The sequence below is a fragment of the Podarcis cretensis genome (genome assembly GCF_951804945.1).
Source record: "Podarcis cretensis genome assembly, chromosome: 8".
NCBI lineage: Eukaryota > Metazoa > Chordata > Lepidosauria > Squamata > Lacertidae > Podarcis > Podarcis cretensis.
In genome coordinates, this window is record NC_137177.1 from 57,468,099 (window position 1) to 57,488,839 (window position 20,741).

General features: G+C 42.6%; 1 protein-coding gene across 2 annotated transcripts in view; it reads left to right on the top strand.

Moving 5' to 3' along the window:
- The window catches only part of CDH13 (cadherin 13), a 687,354-nt gene extending 669,231 nt beyond the window's left edge, over window positions 1–18,123 (top strand). For both annotated transcript variants that reach the window (XM_079988791.1, XM_079988792.1), the window contains exons 13-14: window positions 1,375–1,590; window positions 15,249–18,123. In XM_079988791.1, coding sequence (XP_079844917.1) covers window positions 1,375–1,590; window positions 15,249–15,256 — 224 coding nt within the window. In that variant the 3' untranslated portion in view covers window positions 15,257–18,123. The remainder of the gene's footprint in view (window positions 1–1,374; window positions 1,591–15,248) is intronic.
- The last annotated feature ends 2,618 nt before the right edge of the window (window positions 18,124–20,741 follow it).

Here is a 20,741-nt window from a genome sequence, read left to right on the forward strand (position 1 = left end):
GGCCAAGCAGTAAGAATTTTCTGACGCTATTGTTGAAAGCACCGCCTTTGGCCACAATACACAAATCCTGGCCAAAGTCTCCCTGATAGGCTCTGAGGTTGACTCAGACTGTTATAAAAGCTGTCCAAAAATTCGGTGACATAAAGGAAGTCAAGAGCCTGACAGATTTCTGCTGAGGGAGCCCTAAAGTTTTGCTGCGCCTCTGAAGTGTGTTGAATTATCTTCTGTTACAGTGTGTGGGAAATTTTGCCACTTCCTTAGTAGAAAATGAACACTCAGGGAGTCTGAACCAGCTCAGTGCATTGCAGCCATCCCATGCAATGCAATGACTACCACACCTGGTGGGTTTCTATTCTCATGAAATTGCAGGTGTGGGGAGAAGTGTTTCACTGTCTTATGTTTTCTCCTGCTGAAGCCATTCCTCAGCAGATGGCTTTCTACCTGCTCAATTATGATTGCAAATAGACACATTCTGGCCTTCACTGAGCTTTAGTAATGGTTTGAGATCTATCAGCATACAGAGCCAGAATGTTGTTTAGCTTTGTTAAACTTGAGAAGTGTTGATACGTTAGGTCATCATGGAAGCAGAATTAATGGTTACCCATTTTTGGAAGGAGCTATGAAAAAACATTAATACAAAAAGGGTTGGGATATGGCTTTAGTTGAAATGTTGACACATAAAATCACACTGGCTAAGTGGAGTCAAAAGAGGAATAATTTTGGATCAGAATGGTTTGCTTTTGCAATGTGTGTGAATAAGAAAATTAATGATGTAATTCTGCCATCATTTTACGCTGCTTGGTGGAATCCTAGCTGTTTATATTTGCTGTAGTAACATTAATAATAATAGCAGCATCTGTTATCTTTCTACTGTGTTTCATAGAGAGTAATTCTTGTGTGATTTTTGCTGTGCCGATTAGTCTCTGGAACTGAGTTTTATTCGCAATTTAAATTATGTTCAGAATTTTATTTATGTTTTGATTTACATTCTTTGCAGCAGTTCAGGAACTGCCTTTGCTACAACTTATTTTTCCTCCTTTCTTTACATAAGAATGGGTGATGGAGGTAATGCTTCAGGAATTTGATATTTGTGGATTTCTCTTAGGAATTTGTCTATCTATTTGAAAGAATTTCTAAACTTCTTAAGGCTTTAAAAGATCAAAACGGTATATGCAACATTCATAGAAACAATAAGGCAGTATAAAACAGTTACAACATTTATAAAAAGCAGTAAAACAATGCTATAAATGCAGATTGTGGTAGGAATTCAATAATCTTTTAAATCAGGAAGAACCTGGGCAGAGAAATATATTTTTACAAGACGTTGAAGCTTTTTTTACTGTCCCCTAATTGTTGTTTCCTCTTTCATTTCAGACACCCACGCCCAGCTCATTCTGCCACAAAACTTGAAGAAGGCGAACTACAACATCCCCATCTTGGTGACCGACTCAGGGAAACCGCCTCTAATTAACAATACAGAACTGAAAATCCAAGTGTGTTCCTGCACAAAATACAAAATGGACTGCAGCGCATCTTCGACCCTTCACCTCAGCATGGTCCTCTTCTTCATTTCACTCTTCAGTTTATATTGTAAGTTTCCCGAAAATGTCTAACACTAGAGTTAGTTCACACTCAACCTGGTTCTGTTGATTGATGTGTTCATGCCACTGATGGGGATGAAGAAGCAGGGGGAAAGTTCATTCAGAGTGGGACCTCTTTCATCAGTATCCCACCCCGCCCCACCCTCGTCATCCAGTCATGATCCTATCTAGCTGACGTAGCAGCCAGCCATGGGCTGCCATTTTCCCAGAATACTGCAGGGCACCTGCTGTGGGGATGTTTAGAAAGGCAGGAGCGGATATGTTATTTGATGATATCCTTCCTAACTTGTGTTAGCAAGTTCTATATCTTAGCAGAGTTCCAAACATTCCCCCTTTTTAAATTTGCACAGCAGTTAGCTTGTTGCAGGCTCATCTGAGCCTCACTATATTCCTGTTAAGATCCCTTCTTATCCCTCTTAAAAAGAGTAGACATGATAAAGTCACTATAAAAGTAGTTTACTCGCAGTATCATGAGTTCACAACTGGATCCCTAAAGGCAGACTTAGGTTACTATATGTGTGTGTGTGTGTGTGTGTGTGTGCGTGTGCGTGGAACTATCCCATAAGGGAGTTCGTCCCAAGTGACTGTGAACAAGTAGTCACTTTTGCTCACATGTAGAAAAACAAAATGGAGAAGAGGAGCAAAAGAAGGAGGTATGCTCCTCTTGCCCAGATTAGGCCATGCCCACATCTAGTCACATGCAAATGAAGTTTGTCCCAGCTCAGGAGGAAACAGGAAGTTTTCTCCTGGCTGGTACAAAGCATGTTGTACTTGACTGCTATGTGTTTCACATCCGACACCTGCCACAGTGTCACTCTCGATCTGTGTGGGAAGTTAGCTTCTAGCTGCCTTATGCTCAGCAGAGGCAACAGTGCTGAGGAGCCTTGCTAGGATGCAGTGGCTTCAAAGGGTGCTGTGTGTTGACTCTAGGCCTGCCTCTGATGGATGACAGCTCTTAATTTCAGAGATGCTGACTCAGCTCTAAGTCAAGCAACAAGGAAACAAATGATGCTCATTCATAGAAGGCATAAAGCAGATTAAAGGTAAAGGTAAAGGTACCCCTGCCCGTACGGGCCAGTCTTGACAGACTCTGGGGTTGTGCGCCCATCTCACTTAAGAGGCCAGGGGCCAGCGCTGTCCGGAGACACTTCCGGGTCACGTGGCCAGCGTGACATCGCTGCTCTGGCCAGAGCCAGAGCCGCACACGGAAACGCCGTTTACCTTCCCGCTGGTAAGCGGTCCCTATTTATCTACTTGCACCCGAAGATGCTTTCGAACTGCTAGGTTGGCAGGCGCTGGGACCGAGCAGCGGGAGCGCACCCCGCCGCAGGGATTCGAACCGCCGACCTTTCGATCGGCAAGCCCTAGGCGCTGAGGCTTTAACCCACAGCGCCACCTGCGTCCCTATAAAGCAGATTGTCAACAGAAAAATAACAGTTTTAGACTACAGTGTATATAAAGCAGCGGTGGGGAGCCTGTGGCCCTGAACTCCTGTCAGCCCTAACCAGCATGAGCAAGTCTTGAGAATAATGAGAATTATTGAGTCCCACAACAACCCCACCCCCATTCCTAGACTTACATAATTTTTTTTCAGGCTACGACCCTCTCTGTTCCAAGTGCCCACCTCTCACCCTACCCTTTAAAAAGTATCAGTCAGAATAGCAGTTTGCACAACCCACTAGGGAAGATAAGAACACCGACAAAGTCAAAATAGTAACAATTTATTTCACAATTATTCAAAATCCAAGTAAAGCAATTAATTCAACAAAATTGATGAACTTGATCCAGTGATATGAGTCTGATAGTCTTTACACCTTCAGTGCTCCCCTCTTGCTTCTTAGTGCCCCCACTGCACCCCAAGAGGCAGAACCACCCACTTTGGGAACCACAGATCTAGACTAAGGTTACCAGAGGTCCCCATTTCCCGGGGACAGTCCCTGGATTTGCAAATCAGTCCCCATAAAAATCCATTGAAGTTGAAAAGCCATGCCTTCTCACCCCTGACCTACTGAATTTGATCTGCTTGAATGTGACCGGGACTCTGCTGGTCATACGGAGATTTCTGCTCTTGTACAATTAAACATAAGTACAACAACTACTGCAGGCCTTCTGTTAACAACATAGGATAAGGGCTGCATGGGTGTACAGGAACTGGGGGCAGGTCTTGTGTGTGCACCCCTGACCCACCCCTTCCTTGAAATGTTGTGTGTTCACATGAACACAGCTTGATGTCAGTTAATCTCTGGTCAACCTGATACAACAGTAATGGCCACAGATGAAAGCAGCTTTCTGCAGTATTTCCACAGGTTTAACAACTTAGGATCACAGTGGTATCTCAGGTTACATACACTTCAGGTTACAGACTCCGCTAACTCAGAAATAGTACCTCGGGTTAAGAACTTTGCTTCAGGATGAGAACAGAAATCATGCTCTTGCGGTGCGGCGGCAGTGGGAGGCCCCATTAGCTAAAGTGGTGCTTCAGGTTAAGAACAGTTTCAGGTTAAGAACGGACCTCCAGAACAAATTAAGTACTTAACCCAAGGTACCACTGTATATCCAACTAAATTCTACTCAGAATAAACCCTTTGAAATTAATGGACTTAAGTTAGTCATTGGATGCCACTGTTAGCCTCTGCAGAAAGTAACAGAGAAATCAGGTCAAAGAGCCATCTAACCACTTCTACTCAGAAATAAGTCCCATTGAATTGAATGGTGCTTACTCTCAGGTAGGTGACATTAGAATTGCAGCCCAAGGATTTATTTTATGTTATGCTTTTGGGTTTCTTACCCACCTTTCACCACTTTGCTACAACGCCAAACATTTCTTTCTCTCTTTCTCCCCAATTCCACACACGGAGGTGGCTCATTTTAGAACTGCCATGAGTTCTCCCACAGTCCAAATATTTATCAGAATAATCAAAGATTACTGTGCTGTAAAAAAAGAAAAAGAAAACATGAGAGACCCTTAATGTGTATTGAGCAGATGAAATATCCCCATCACTGGTAGCAAAATTATGGGCTTAATTTTTGCTCGCACATCCAGAAAGAGGGAGAGGAAAAAAACCTGCTTACTTGCTTGGCTTCGCTCTTGGTGCTTATACTTTATGAGCCACTTCTGCCTGGGAGGTAAATCCCTCTGTCAAGTGAGGATTTTGCTTCCCACGCCAAATTTTGTGCCTGCGTGCATACGTTTGACAATCTGGAATGGAGGATAGATAGCACAATGTGTGAGCCATTCAGTACGACTATGAGCCCTCTGTGATTCTCTTGCCAGAACAAAACATCTTGGTATTATCATTTAAATGAAGCAATTATTATCTAAGCTTGGGATATGTTCAGGAAGTCAGTGGAATGATATGTGGTTGAGGTTTTAATTTTATTTGGGTTGGGGGGCATTGAATGAGTTTAACTGCTCTGAAAAACTGCAGGATGGCAAATAATCTCGAAACAGCATATGCAATGACTGCCCCTAGCAGTAGATGGGATGGATTCCAGCTGCATCAACCATGTGAAGGGAGAAAGCTAGTATTCTACAACTGAGTTCTACTCAGAATAGATCCATCAAACTTAATGGACTTAAGTTAAGCCAGAGCTGCACCATACATTTAAAGCACATCCACTGCATATTTATTTCATAAATAAATTATCAATGAAAAGAATTGACAGTAATAATTGAAGTCTTTTGAAGAGTTAAATAACAATAGACTAGAAACAGATGGAAACTCACATCAACTTTCTAAACACCTGGGTAGGCTTGTCTAAAAAAAAGAAGAGCTTTAGCAGGCACCAAAAAAAGAGTACAGTGAAGGCGCCTGGCGGAAGTTCCAAAGTATAGCTGCTGCCATATTAAAAGAGTGTGTACAAATGCGGAACAGGTACAATTTTGTATGCCACCTGTAGCAGTGCCGGTTCTGCCAATTGCAATGGCTGAATGGGCATATATGGGGTAAGGCTCTCTTGTAGGTAAACACAGATTTCAAGCTAACTTTTCCCCAAAGAATCCTGGGAGATGTAAATGCTAAGGATTCTGGGAACTGAAGTTCTGTGAGGGAGAAACTGTTGTTCCCAGTATTCTTAGGGGGAAGTCGTGTGCTTTAAATGTGAGTTGGGTGTGCTTTAAATGTACCGTATTTTTCGCCCCATAAAGATAAAGGTAAAGGTACCCCTGCCCGTACGGGCCAGTCTTGACAGACTCTGGGGTTGTGCGCCCATCTCACTTAAGAAGCCAGGGGTCAGCGCTGTCCGGAGACACTTCCGGGTCACGTGGCCAGCGTGACATCGCTGCTCTGGCGAGCCAGAGCCGCACACGGAAACGCCGTTTACCTTCCCGCTGGTAAGCGGTCCCTATTTATCTACTTGCACCCGGAGGTGCTTTCGAACTGCTAGGTTGGCAGGCGCTTTAACCCACAGCGCCACCTGCGTCCCTTTTTCGCCCCATAGGACGCACCAAATTTTTTGGGGGGGAAATAAAGAAAAAAAATATCCCCCCCCCCAGGCACGGGGCAGGCGTGGGGGAAGCAGCCTGCTATCCGCAAGCCTAGGGAGCCGCGCCGGTCTCCCCAGGCTTGCGGAGAGGTGCGCGAAGCCCGGCGCGCTCTTCAGCGCGCACCAGGCTTCGGAATGCAGGAAGCCCTGGAGCGCAGGCAGCTCTGCGCCACCCTCCAGAGCCCCACGCGGCTTCGCGCTGGGATCCGGAGGGCAGCGCAGAGCTTCAGGAAGCCCGGGAAAGCCTGCATTCGCCCCATAGGACGCATACACATTTCCCCTTCATTTTGGGAGGGGGAAAAGTGTGTCCTATAGGGCGAAAAATATGGTATGTTGTGGATCTGCCCTTAGTCATGTCCATTAATTTCAGTCGGTCTACCCCGAGTAGATCTAACATTGGATACAGACCCTATTTTTTGTTTGTTTGTTTGTTTTATTGCATTTATATCCTACCTCCCCCCCCCAAGAGCTTAAGGCATAGTCCTCCTCCTCCCCATTTTATTCTCATAACAACCCTGTGAAGTAACTTGGGCTAAGAGATAGTGACTGGCCCAAGGCCACCCAGTGAGCTTCATGGCCAAGTGGGGATTTGAACCCTGGTCTCCCAGGTCCAAGTAAAACACTCACCACTACACCACACTGGCCCTCAGGATCAAAATGTGCTCTGGAATTTCTGGGTAGGTAAACCTAGATCTCTGCAGGTCATCTAGGCTTGTTCAGTGTGTTTATCAGTTCCTATAAAAAAAAGCCCAAAAGCAATTAATGACCAAAGTAAATGTTAAAAAATACATAAACATTATTTAAAACAACTTATTTTACCAGTAGAATATCACGTTATTAACACTTTCAAATTCCCAGAGAAACAAAAACAAATTCTTTTACTGGCATTAAAACAATGACAATGTTATGTTGGTGCTTGGAGGACTTCTCTAGGAAGAGGATTTGTATGGTGAGCTTCGCTGGACTTTTAACATAGACCAGTTGCTGTACAAGAGTAGCTTCAAACTGCATTGGTGGTTCCTCTACTCAGTATGCTGCACATTACTCATGGGTACAGCAATTAATTGCAAGCTGATTTAGGAGCAGAGACATGCTTTCCGCCACACCCTAAAAAGAGCCACTCACTTCCTGTATGAAGGATGTCGTTCATCATTGACTGTAAAGAGTTCCCAGTTTGTGAACTTCAGCTCACATGCTGGGATTATATGCAACCAGGACACCCACAGAAAGGATGTATCCAGAGTTCACACAGCCATTACAGGTGCATGGGACAGTTAAGCTGTGCCCCCCCCCCCATATCTCATTGACCATCAGGCCCAGTCCACCCATTGGGGCAGGGTGAAGCAACCACCTCATGGGCACCCTGCCTGCCTCACCACCTCTGATGGAGAAGAGGTGCTGGGGTCAGTGCTGCTTTCTGGTGACATCTCAGGAGATTTCACTGGACTTCCATGAGATCTCATGGAGTGTGCCAGATTTCATGAGACTTTGGTGAGATCTCACTGGAAATCAATGCCAGTAACGGTGCCACTTCTCCACTGGTGGTGGTGACAGGTCACAGCGAGGTGGCATTTTGCCTCAAGTGGCAAAATGTCAGCCCTGTTGAACACCAACACCCATCAGCTTCTGCTGGCATGGCCAACAGTCAGGGATGATGGGGTCCAGCAGCAGCTTATGGGTCACATGTTAGCTACTCTTGGAACAGGAGTCTTCCTCAACCTGGTGCCATTCAGATTTTTGGAAACACAACTCCTGCAAGCCCCAGCCAGCATGGGGAAAAAAATAAGCCACAGATAATAGTGATACCTTTAGAAATCTATCTTGCCCCCTAGAGAAATTGGGTGAAATGTTCCTTCCAGATTCTAGAAATAGAGTAGAGGATTTCAAGAGCCCATTTGCATATAGTTCTACCATACGCAAAAGTTGGTCCCCACATTTCCTGTCCATTTTAGAATAGATATGAGCACTACGATGCTACTTTGAAATGAGCTATAGGAGCAAAGAATTGTTCAGTCATTTTGAAGTCAGTCTAAGCAACCTTTAGTGCCCTCCCTTTTCTGAGTTGCCTTGGGGTCTAGCCAGGTCTGCAAACTGCAAAGTTTGACTTTGGCAGCGATAAGTTAAACACTCCATTACCCTGCCGGAAAGTGAGGAGGCAAAGACTGAACTCGATGTGAAGAGACTAAATGAGTTTTGTGGAGTCTGCATTGAAATTAATTTGTCAAACTAAGTGTGAAAGGCCTCAGGTGTGCTGGGGAATGGCGCATCACACAGATGCCAGGACTCCGATTGCAAATAAACCTCAAAGATATCCGTGTATTTAACTATCTATTAATTTCCTCAAGCCTTCCAGTTGAAGTGACAATTCCTGGTAAGACTTCACCCCCTGGTGAGTCCTCTGCATCCACCCGCCCCCTACTTATGATGATGCCACTCTTTCCCATTTCAGCAATGAACCAGAAGACCTAAGATGCAATGTAGTCTCATTTCCTCCTCCAGTCTACAAATCCAGAAGACATAAACCATTAAACATTTCATTAATTGGATGATTTAAATCTATTTGAGTCTCAAGCGAGCAGAATTTGGGGGAACAGTTAATGGAGCAAAGCAGCCTCCCCCAACCTGACAGTCTCCAGATGTCAGATTGCAAATGGCATCATCACATGGGTCACACACTGACTAGGGCTGATGGGACTTGGAGCCTAATAGCTTCTGGAGGGCACTGCGTTGGCTACCCCTGCACAATAAGTTTCTTAGCAGCCACGTGAAGCTTGCTGATCCTTTATATTTACACTCTATTGAAATGAATGGATGAAGCCAGGAAGTTGTGAATGATTTCACACAAGAAATAAATACATATAGGAAATATGTATTCTATGCATACACATCCACATAAAGAGGAAAAGAGATGATGAATAAATGTGAAAGATAAGTGTATCCATAAGACATAAATACTTGATCATTCGGAAATATTCCTACTATGTGATCCAGTTGTTGTTTTTTTATCAGCTTTTCCTCAGAAGTGAAAGCAGCACTTGAGAAGATTAAACCTTGATGCCTTATGTGGTGTATCTTGAGGAGGAGAGGGGGAAAATGTTTAATATTCCCTGGTTTTGACAGAGCTAAATTACTGGTTTGTAATAGACTGTGTTTCTTTTCTGGGCGGTTTATTAATGTCAGGCGTATGACTGCTGAGTCATTTTCTGAATTGTTTTAAAACAGTCTATAGCTAAAACCAGCCAATAATTCACAGAAGATAATTTACTTGACAAATTTTGGCTGCTGCTCTGCTGGCAGGGAGGCCACAGAAAATCACAATTTCAGTCTGCTCAAGTTTATCAATTTTTTATCTAACCCAATTTATCTCCTTGTCTTCCATGGGATTCAGTATTCAGTGTGTGATATTCCAAACTGCAGCAGTGTTGGAGGACTTTCAGCATTCCAAATTAAAGCTACACCAGCTGATTTTTTTATTTGCTGCCAAGGCCACGTGGTGCTTTCTTTTCTTTCAACTTCCCACCTTCAGTTGCATTCCCCGATTGTGCAATATAGTTTCTACAGAGTAGCATTTTCATGATTAGCCACTGGTGACATTGCCAACTCTAGATATATGTGAGAGCTCCCACTATGGATCTCAAGGATCTTCAAAGTCCTAAGGGTTCTCTTGCTGTCAGAAAATACCTAGTGAGCTCTTCACTCAGAGGAGTTTAGTGCCTTTCATATCCTCAGAGTCCTTCTGAGATCTACTTGTTTAAGCAGTCTTCCTTCCCCCATTAATCACTATATCACCAAGTGTGTTACCTCTCCTTTTCTTCAGCTAACCCTTTCCCTCCTTGACTCACCACTGGGGTGGCTAGCCCCAAATCACTGCCTTTTCCTTCACAAGAACATAGTAAGAGCCTGCTGCATCAGGCAAGTGGCCCATCGAGTCCAGCATCCTCTTCTCACAGTGGCCAACCAGAGACCTGTGGGAAACTTGGAAGCAGGACATGAGCACAAGAGCCTTCTCTGCTCCTGCAGTTTCCAGCAACTGGAATTCTCGATTATATTTGCATAGGAGGCTTGTTGCTACACATATTCAAACACCCCTTTCCCAGGCAAAGAAAAATTATTACAGTTCAAGGGCACATTCCAATTAGCCAAAAGACACACAAAGAGGGTGTAAACCAGGGTTTGGGAGGGGGCGTGTCCTAAGGAGAGTCCCAAGGGCCAGATTGGCCTGAGGTTCTCCATCGCTGGTATAGAAGAAAGCACTCTGGCATTTAAAAAAGCAGTCATGAATTTCCTCCTCCCATCCTCCTTTAGGGAGGGGATGTGGGTAAATCAGCAACCTGAACACTGTTGACCGTCTTGTTAGCGCTTTGATTCTGATCAGCTTCCCATCTCCTTGTTCAGTAGCAGTCAGGTTTTATTGAACCTTATGCTGAAAGTGCATGTTTTTAATCATCTGAAGATTAATTCAATAAATATCTGGAGAGAGGGTAATTGTGCTTCTCCCCCCTGAAGAAACTGAGTGATCAGCTAGCAAACATGAACATCTATCCTTATCAACCCAATGACTGTATATTACTAGAGCCAACCTGAATGGCTTTAAAAGAGAATTAAACAAATTCATGGATGGCTGATTTCATGGCTGTGCTCTGCCTCCACAGTCATTGGCAATATTGCTTATGAATGCCAGCTGCTGGAAGCCACAGGTGAGGAGAGTGCTCTTCTGCTCGGGTTCTGCCTTTAGACTTCACATTAAGGCATCTGGTTGGCCACTGTGAGAACATATTGCTGAACTAGACGACCATTGGCCTCATTCAGTTCTTAACATTTTCTGAATGAAATTGATCATTTAAGGCCATTCCAGTCTTAAGACCTGGTTTTGCAATAGAAATTGTCTCAGTTACTCTGGAGGATGACGTGACCTGCGCTGTGAAAAGAACAGCGGAAGTGCTATCACGTTGATTCATTTTCATCATCACCCAACAGCACTTGATAGCATCAGCCATGGTATCCTTCTGGGCCATCTGGCTGGATAGACCATACAAGCTGTCACTCTTTAGTGGCTCCGTTCCCATCTGGAAGGCTGGTTCCAGGTGGTGGTGCTAGGAGACTTCTCTTCTACTCCATTAGCTTTGGTTACCACAAGGTTCTGTTTTGTTTTCTATGCTTGTTAACAAATACAGTGGTACCTTGGGTTACATATGCTTCAGGTTACATATGCTTCAGGTTACAGACTCCGCTAAACCAAAAATAGTACCTCAGGTTAAGAACTTTGCTTCAGGATGAGAACAGAAATCATGCTCCGGTGGCGCGGCGGTAGCGGGAGGCCCCATTAGCTAAAGTGGTGCTTCAGGTTAAGAACAGTTTCAGGTTAACGGACCTCCGGCACAAATTAAGTACTTAACCCAAGGTACCACTGTACATTAAAATGGGTGAAGTCATCCAGAGGTTTTGGCTGAGATAGCTCCAGTGTGCAGCTGACATACAAAGCTATTTATTTTGTTCCAGTATTTCAAGTTCGGGGAGGCACTAGAATTGATACCCCAATGTCTGGAGCTAGTTCAGGAATTGATGGAGTTTAACAAAGTAAACACTTAATCTTTACTACAGGGATGAGGAATCTGTAGCTCTCCGGCTATTGTTCCATCCCCCCAGAACCCAGCCAGAATGGCCAATGATCAGAGTTTATGGGACTTGCAATCTAGCAATTTACAGAGGAACATGTGTTCCCCACCACTGACTTACAAGGTGGAGGTACTATTAATGAAGAATGCTGGAGAACTAGGTAGGGTAGTTCAATCTCTTCTGGATGAGATCGCATTCACCCCAAAGGTGCAGGGTACCTAGCTTTGGGTTACTACAAGATCTACAGTGGTACCTCGGGTTAAGTACTTAATTCCTTCCAGAGGTCCGTTCTTAACCTGAAACTGTTCTTAACCTGAAGCACCACTTTAGCTAATGGGGCCTCCTGCTGTCGCCGCACTGCCAGAGCATGATTTCTGTTCTCATCCTGAAGCAAAGTTCTTAACCTGAGGTACTATTTCTGGGTTAGCAGAGTCTGTAACCTGAAGCCTATGTAACCCGAGGTACCACTGTATTGCTTTTCTTGAAGCAGAAGTTATGGTGGTTACCAGGAGGACTTAGATGACCTTCGACTTAGATGATCTCCATTTTGGATCTTCCTCTTGAAGAAATGTTGTGTTAAACATAGCATAGTTTCATGGTCAAAAATAATGGAACCCTAATCATATAATTCCCGAGCTAGAGAAACTCAGCATAAAATTTGATTTGAGTAACAAACAAATTGTTTAGTAGTATTATAGTATTCCACACAAAGCCCAATGTACCTGTATCAGAGATACAGAAACAAATTATTCAAAACAAACAGCAATAACTATCTAGCAAACAAGTAACAACCATTGGGGTCTTGCTTAGTCAGTATATGTTTAGCAATCAGTGGAATGCGCAGTGGAAATGGAGGCCAGAACTGTAAATTTATTTGCATGCTAATAAGTCCCCTTCTCTTTGGGACTGTCATTTCTGTATGGCTGATAAGAACAGTTTTAACAATATTTGGATTTTTAAAAAAATCTTCAAGCATCTTTGTTTCTTTGTGCTTTAAGCATAGAGGTTCATTGCAAGCTGATGAGGAAGGCAGCTAAACAAAGACATTGTATTATAGCCTACTAAGTCATCGCAGAAATAGAATGACTTCCACTTGTGCAACAGAACTTCTCCTCCCTTTCTCCCCACAAACACTTCTCCAAAATCTGTTCTGGAGGCTTCTCTAGCCCTCCAGAAAAGATGTGGAGGGTTGTGTGGGGCACATGGGGGTAGAAGTGAGAGAGGGGAAAGTTCGTTACATGAGCAGAAATCATTGGTTGGCTTCAACATCTTTGAATTAATGATGATAAAACATTTCAGAAAAGTAAATAGAACGTTACTGGTATTTTTTAAAAGGTAGACACTGCTTACCATATTTTTCCATGTATAACACACCCCCATGTATAAAACGACCCCTATTTCGCCACAACCACCAAATGTCTGCACGTTTGCCTCCAAAAGCCCACCTGCCCATTCAATGCAACCACACACACCTCATCGCTGCTGCCACCCAATTGCCGCAGCCAATCATCATCAGGCCTTGCTGCAGCAGCCAATCACACACCCAATCGCCTCTGCCAATCTCTTGCAGGCTGCTGCCGCCAATTCCCCCCCCCCCCGCTATCCATGTATAAGATGACCCACAATTTTTGCCTTTTATTTCTAAGGAAAAAATATTGTCTTATACACAGAAAAATGCAGTATATTCTCACAATCTCCATTAATCTGGAAAATTAGACACTATTTCTTGGGGTTACCCGATACAATTTCTTTCTACTGGCAGTCTATTTGTTCCCAAAGTGGTTGTGTGCTTGGTCATGGTCTTAGAGACAATGTCCCACAAAACAACATAGACATGCATTGCATAAGGGATGAGAAGGTTTTGAGCCTTCAGGTGTTATTGAACTCCAATTCCCATCAGCCTGCATGGCCAACAATCAGGGATGGTGGGGGATGGATTCCTGCACCTTCTGGAGGGCTACAGGTTCCCCCCACCCCTACCTTATACCAAGTCAGATCATTTTCCTTTCTAGCTCACTGTGATTGGTATCATCTCTCTTTCTGCATTGCAACCCTTTGCTCAGGCACAGAGCTGTGGCCCCGTAAGCATGACAGCTTGCTAAATTGAAATGTGGACCTACTACATAATGGTGTTATGATCACTCCCCCTCCGAGAGCCAAAAGGGCGGGAGGGCTCAACCGCTCACTCTTGGAGTAACTAGCACAGATTAAAATCTCCATTTCACTCATAAAAATGCATTAAGCATATGAAACAAATCCATGCAGTTATTACTGTGATTATGAGTATGCCCAGATAGTTAAAGCTGTGTTAACTCTATATTAAATGATCTTGAATATGTACTCAAGGGTGAGTTTATATAAGGACATAAGGAACTTACCATTATTAATAAAAGAAGAAAAGCCCCGCTGGATCTGACCAAAACAGATGCCTCTGTGGGAAGCCTGCAAGCAGGACCCAAGTGCAACAGGAACTCTCCTCATGTGTGAAGCCCAGACGTTGGTCTTCATGGTAGAACATCTCCATTGTGGCTAGAACCACTGGCAGCCTCCTCTTCCAGGAATTCGTCTAATCCATTTTTAAAGCTGGTGACCTCCTGCAGGAGTGAATTTCATAGTTTAAGCATGTGATATGTGGAGAGATACTTTCCTTTATCTATCCTGAATCTTCCAACATTCCGTTTCAATGGATGTTCCCAAGTTCTGGTACAGTGGTACCTCAGGTTAAGTACTTAATTCGTTCCGAAGGTCCGTTCTTAACCTGAAACTGTTCTTAACCTGAAGCACCACTTTAGCTAATGGGGCCTCCTGCTGCTGCCACACTGCCAGAGCACCATTTCTGTTCTCATCCTGAAGCAAAGTTCTTAACCTGAAGCACTATTTCTGGCTTAGCGGAGTCTGTAACCTGAAGCGTATGTAAACTGAAGCATATGTAACCCGAGGTACCACTGTATTATGATAGTATTAAATGACTGTATTAAAGGAACACTTGTTCCTATATTATTCTGAATGGACGTTAAACATTTTGGAAAACATTTCTCCATGTCCCACCACTGTTTTAATTAAAGCTGGTAGGGGTAGGCTCTTCTAGGTGGTAGCACCTGGGCTCAAGAACACTCTCTCAAAGGCCATTAATACCACCTTCCCTTTCTGTTCTTGATGCCTTGTAGACATTAATAGCACACAGAAATCCATTGATGGATTATGGATCCTCTTGCAATTTCCTGAATGTCTCCCCTCCCTCCGCTTTTATTCTCATTTTGCATCTCAGCTTCCTAGACTGGATTTCTGATGATATATTACTCAAGGGCTGCAATTGACCAATGTAACATTTTGAACTTTTATCCTCCAGCTGTAAATTGTCATAAATAATTGCTTCTGAACATGGGTAATTTAATGTGCCTTGCTTAATCATGTGCAAGCAATCAAGCCAGCAAAACCTTCAGATTAAAAGGGATATATATATATATATATATATATATATATATATATATATATATAATTGTCACCTGCTTGCTAATAACCACACATTATTTGCCCATCGCTTAGGTCTGTAAGAACTCCTGGCTGACACCTGAAGCTGACATTATTGAGTTGCCATGGTGACAAGCAAGCAAAGGATATGCCATCCCAGTCAGAAGATCACCTTTGACTCTTACGATTCCTTCACTCCTAAGCCTCAGTCGTGCCAAATGTGGCACTTTGCAACTTCACTCTGTCTGTCCTCCCAGCTGCACGATAAGTTTCTGACAAAAAAACCTCCTGCCTCGGTCTGACTTTACCAATGTGTTCCTTGCCCATGAAGACGGACGGGTGATGTAGTTGCTTGCCGAACGGTTACAAAATAAAAATAAAAACACCACATAAATCTGATCTTCTGGGAGCAGAATTACAGAAGGACTCCACCTCCCCTCTCTCTCTGTTGACTTGTTGCTATTCAACTGTTTTAAAAAAAATTGTCTGTGGGTTAGTATTTGTATATGTATGAGTGTATGTATATGTATATATATTTATATAGAGAGAAGAGATATACAATAGGGTTAGCTTTTGTATGGCATTCGCCTTAGGCTCACGGTCAATGGAGCAGAGCAGCACAAAGGCTCGGTAACAGATCAACATACCAATAATAGCTCAACTCGCTGTGCAAGCTGCATATAAAAGGGGAGATCCAATATTAGTCATACTCAGAGTAGACATGTTGAATCAATGCACCTGAGTTACTTGAGTTCCACTGGTCACAGTGGGTCTACTCTGAAGCATGACCAAAAGAGAATAAATTGTGGTGGTACCATGAGAAATAACCACTTTGGTGGCACTTCCTTAAGAAAAGAAGTCTGGTACCATTCTCCAAAAGGTAAGATACCTTTTGTTAATTCATCCTTCCTGTTCACATCCAAGAATATTTTACTCTTTCAGCTTGCTGTGGAAGGTGAGGGAAAAGTAAAACTTAACCGTGTTCTAGGGAAAAGAAAGTAGCTCTTGCTGATGGATCATCTATTTAGATATTTCTGGTTTTATAAAAATCTATTTTATATCCTGCTCCTTCCCAAAGAGAGCACGGGGCAGAAAATTATTAAAAGAAAACACCTGTTTAAAAAACAAATAATAAAACATCAATGACATTTTGATAGAGAATCAAATGATATCTCCTTAACACCTCCTCAAAGGCCTGAACAAACAGATGAGTTTTAAAAATGTGCCTGAACATAGGTAGAGTGGGGATGACCCAATTTCATTTGGAAGGGAGTTTCACAGGCAGAGTGCCAACACTGAGAACTCCTTTAGTGAGGTAGCCAAGCTCTTGTAACTGTCCCATTTCAGACGGTAAGTTCACATGATGGAAAATTCCAATGTAGAAAAAGGATACTTCCATATAGAATAATAACACAACAGGGAGAAAGAGTTCTAGCCCAGCCTTTCCTCCTTGACATGGATTGTTTTTGGATGTGAGAATATTCCCTGCATTGAGTACCATTCCATCATGTGAAACACCCCCCCCCCAAAAAAAAAAAAACACAACCAGTGTGAAGTAGTATTGCCCACACACAGGTTCTCCATCTCAATGAGAATAAAGTCTCCATGTTTGTACATGACAACAGGCCACACACCCACACCCTGCTTATCTGGAACAAGCAACATACTGGCACACATTGCCCAATCGCCCCTGGAGCAAGCAGGATGAACAAATCAGGAAGGCTTGATTTCTCACACCATCCAAACAAGGGATTATAGTTTGTTGCTCCCTAACAATCTACAATCTATCAACCAACAGCAAACCATGGCTTAAATGTTAGCTAGTGATCATGGCTGTTGGGGGGGGGGGATCCACAATCCCAGGTTCAGAAGTAATGGGATGCCAAGGCTTATGGATTTGCTTCTTTCTCTCAGCAATGCAGGAATGTTCAATCTCGATGCTGGCTTATCATTACAACTGAACACAGCCTGTGTCAATTATAAATAAGAGATCGGAAGGTGTGCCCTTTGACTTTGCTATAGGCAAAAAACTGATGCCATCATCTAGCATTTTCTCCTTCAGATAATTTACAATGAAAACACTTGAGAATTCAGTGGTTGGGCACCAGGCGGTCATGAGCTTTAGGGGTGGGGGAGTCTGTAGTGTCATTCAAACTCATGCATATGAGAACACCTATCAAGATCTCCCATTGGTGGCCCTTTTTTTAAAGAAAGTTCCTCAACAGCCTATTAATAACCAGTTCTCTCAATGCCTTTGGAAGCTAGCTCTCATTAAAGTGACACTTGAGCACACCTAGTGGGGGTGGGGGGAAAGTTGTTATATAAATATATACATATATATAAAATTTGTTTTGAATATAGTATATATACATACATACACAGGTACACACACAGTTTAAATGAAAACTAACAATGAAAACTCCCTCTTTTTTCCCTCTTTCTTTTGGTCCGTGCAAAATAACCACACTTGTTTGCAAACTGTAGGAATAAAGGGTGTTCATTATGTATGAATATGAATCCTTTTTTTAAGGGGGGGGAGTATTATTTGGTGAGCATGTAAGGAAATGGCAAAGTTCTAATTGTACCAAGACGTCCATCTTGTTAATAAATTGTAAATGATCCACAAAGCTCACACCAAATTTTTTTTATAACAAAGGAAATATCAGCAAAAAAAGAGAAAGAAGTATATTAAATTGACAGACTGTGGCTTTTAATAGAATTTGACAGTAACTAGGGGTAAGGTAAGTGTCTTAGACTCTTTTAATAAAGTTGCTTATTTAAAGTTTGAATTGCAGAGCTTTCTTATGCAAGAGAATGTCGCAGCTGTATATTTTGGGTTGGATTTGAACAAAAACTTACACACCATGCTGTATGTTTAAGCGTTACCTTCTATGTCATACCTCTGTTCCTACGGTAACTTTTTATGAATCATTAAAGAAATCCAACCGCACATTTAGTTTTTCATACTCTTACACCAACTAGCAAGTGTGCCTTGAAAGGAAACCATTCTCTCAAGCTTCTTTGTTGTACCAACCATGACCAGATGTTGACCCTTTTTAAAAAAAACTCGCTCCCCCACTCCAAATATTTTCAATGGCCAAACGATACACAGATGTTGCTACACCACCTGCAATGATTTCCCTGTTCAGTCCAGTGGGGAGGGGGTGCAGTTCAGCCTTCTTAGCCCTTTGAGTTGGGAAGCTGGCCTCTCTATTAAGACACCTGAGCCATGTTCATAGGACCTCCAGTCGTGCGCAAGAGCGCATTAAAAAACCATGACTTGGACCAATGAAGGTCAGCATAAGTTGGGTTTTATACATTGTTTTGGGAAAATGCTTTGACAACACATAAGGGACAGACCACAATCCTGAAAAAGTCATTGCACATTGTCTACAAAAGCATGTATTCAGTGTCAGTCATACTCAAAGCTGGCGCACTGAAAATATTGGATATAGATCTACTCTAAGTAGTATTTAGATGCAAACCTGAGTATCCCAACTTTTGAGAGACGGGGGATTGAAAGGTGCCAGAAAACAGGGATTTGGAGATCCTATTATAGTGCAGCAATCTGAGAATTTTTTTCTTTTTGTCTCTCTGTTGCTGCATATTTAGCATAAGGGTAAATACAGTTCTGTCTATAGCCAATGTAAACCTATCAACATGGTCCATCTCTGGCCAGTGTTGCATCACTCAGAAGGTGGAAGGCCCTTATTCCCCAAATGTTGTATGTGATCAAGATGTTTTGAAATCATAGGGAATGTGGAATGAAACATGGATTATGGATGAATCTGTGTCTTTTTTTGCCTCATTGGCAACTAAATTTTACAAAAACAGGCACCAATCCCATTTATGCCATTTCTTAGTTTTTGAAAAAGGTTGTGATTAGGTATTCATTCAGGAATGTAAGAAGGCTTGTTAAAGCAAGCTAGCCCACACAAATCCATGAAGCTTCTAATCAAACAGTGCCATTTTTCAATGTGGTACAGACGTTGACCTTAAACAGATGCAAGCTCAGGTAAATGAAGTTGAATGAAGATTCAATTGTAAGCCTATACGATAAGGTTGGAAGAGGAAACTGTTTTTCTTGGCACTAATGAATCTGATTGCAACAACATGTTGACCCACCACTCAGCAAATCCCATTTAGCCCTTAATTTGCTAGATTGAGCATATAAAAAATGGGATTCTCTGAAGCCAATGGAACAGCAAAAGCATGCAAATATTTTATTTAGCTCACTGTTGTTTTCATTTCACCCAGATATCGAGAACCTATAAAAACTTTGCTGTTGCATGAAAAAGACAACATTTATTTTTTTTTTTTGCCTTATTTACACTGAATTAAATGCAATATTTATTAAGTGTTAAGGCACATCATGTGCAAAATCATCTGCATTGAGAGAAAGGCGCATGTAAAAACAGCCCTGGCATTAAATAATTTTGTTCTTTAAACAGAATTTTTGTTAAAAGCACAACTTTAATATAACCGTTATTAAGCTAATCAAAAAATTGTGCTGATTAGCCGGGCAAATGCCATTTTCAATAGCAGTCACAAATGGAGAAATTGCCAGAGTGCCTTGGGAGCCTGTTCATATCTTGCTCATGTGCATATATTAATGTACATTTTTGTTCGGCGTTTGCAAAGCTGAAAGATCAAAGCAAAACAATGCCAACGGAACTTCCTCTGGGTGCCACAGCAAAATTATAGATTGGATAAAGCACATAGCTACCCAGCCAGATTCCCACTTGACAATGAGGAGTAATTCAAATGACTGTTTTTCTTATAGATTTAGACTGATGCTCAATGGAAGACATTTTGGCTTGTCATTTCTATGCCATTCTTTCTTTTGTTATTCAACCCAATATTCACCTACACCATTTGTATGCATCTCTCTCTCTCTCTCTCTCTCTCTTCCATGAATTTTCTGAGCTGAACAGCAAAGTTATGACCCAAAGTCTCTAGAAGCTGCAATGCTTAAGTGATAGGACATGTTACACTCACATCCAAAAAGAAGACTACCAGACTAACTAAAGAACTAGGTGCAAACAGGGGAAATCAATACTTATGTGTAACGGAATGCTTCCTCTCCCCAGGGCTTGCAGACTAGCAGATTATATGTTCCACAGCCAAGGATGGGGAAGAAAGTCTCTCTCCTTGCTAAGTAAGACTTGGTTAATGGAAGTCCAAACTGGGCATTCTGGCCCCATTGACCAACATTCACCATGATGTGCAAGCCAGGCCCAAAGGGAACCCTCTCAAATATCAATTTCTGGTATCAAAATCTGGAAAGAGCACCTTTCACTCCCACAATGCCACAAAGTGGCAATAGTTTCAGATCTTTTCTTAGCTGCCAGCACTGTAGGTCAAACAGCCAAATGAAGCCAAAGTGGGAAGAGGTGTTCTACAGTGTAAAGTAGGAGAATATGGGGAGTCCCAATAGCCCCCCCCCAAAAAAAAATAAAGGTGCTTAGCTGAAACTCACACTATAGAGGGAGAGAGACTGACTGTTGCAAAGTGAAACAGAGGGAGAAGAGGGGGTGGAGTATCATTAAATAGTAGGCTGGTCCAACC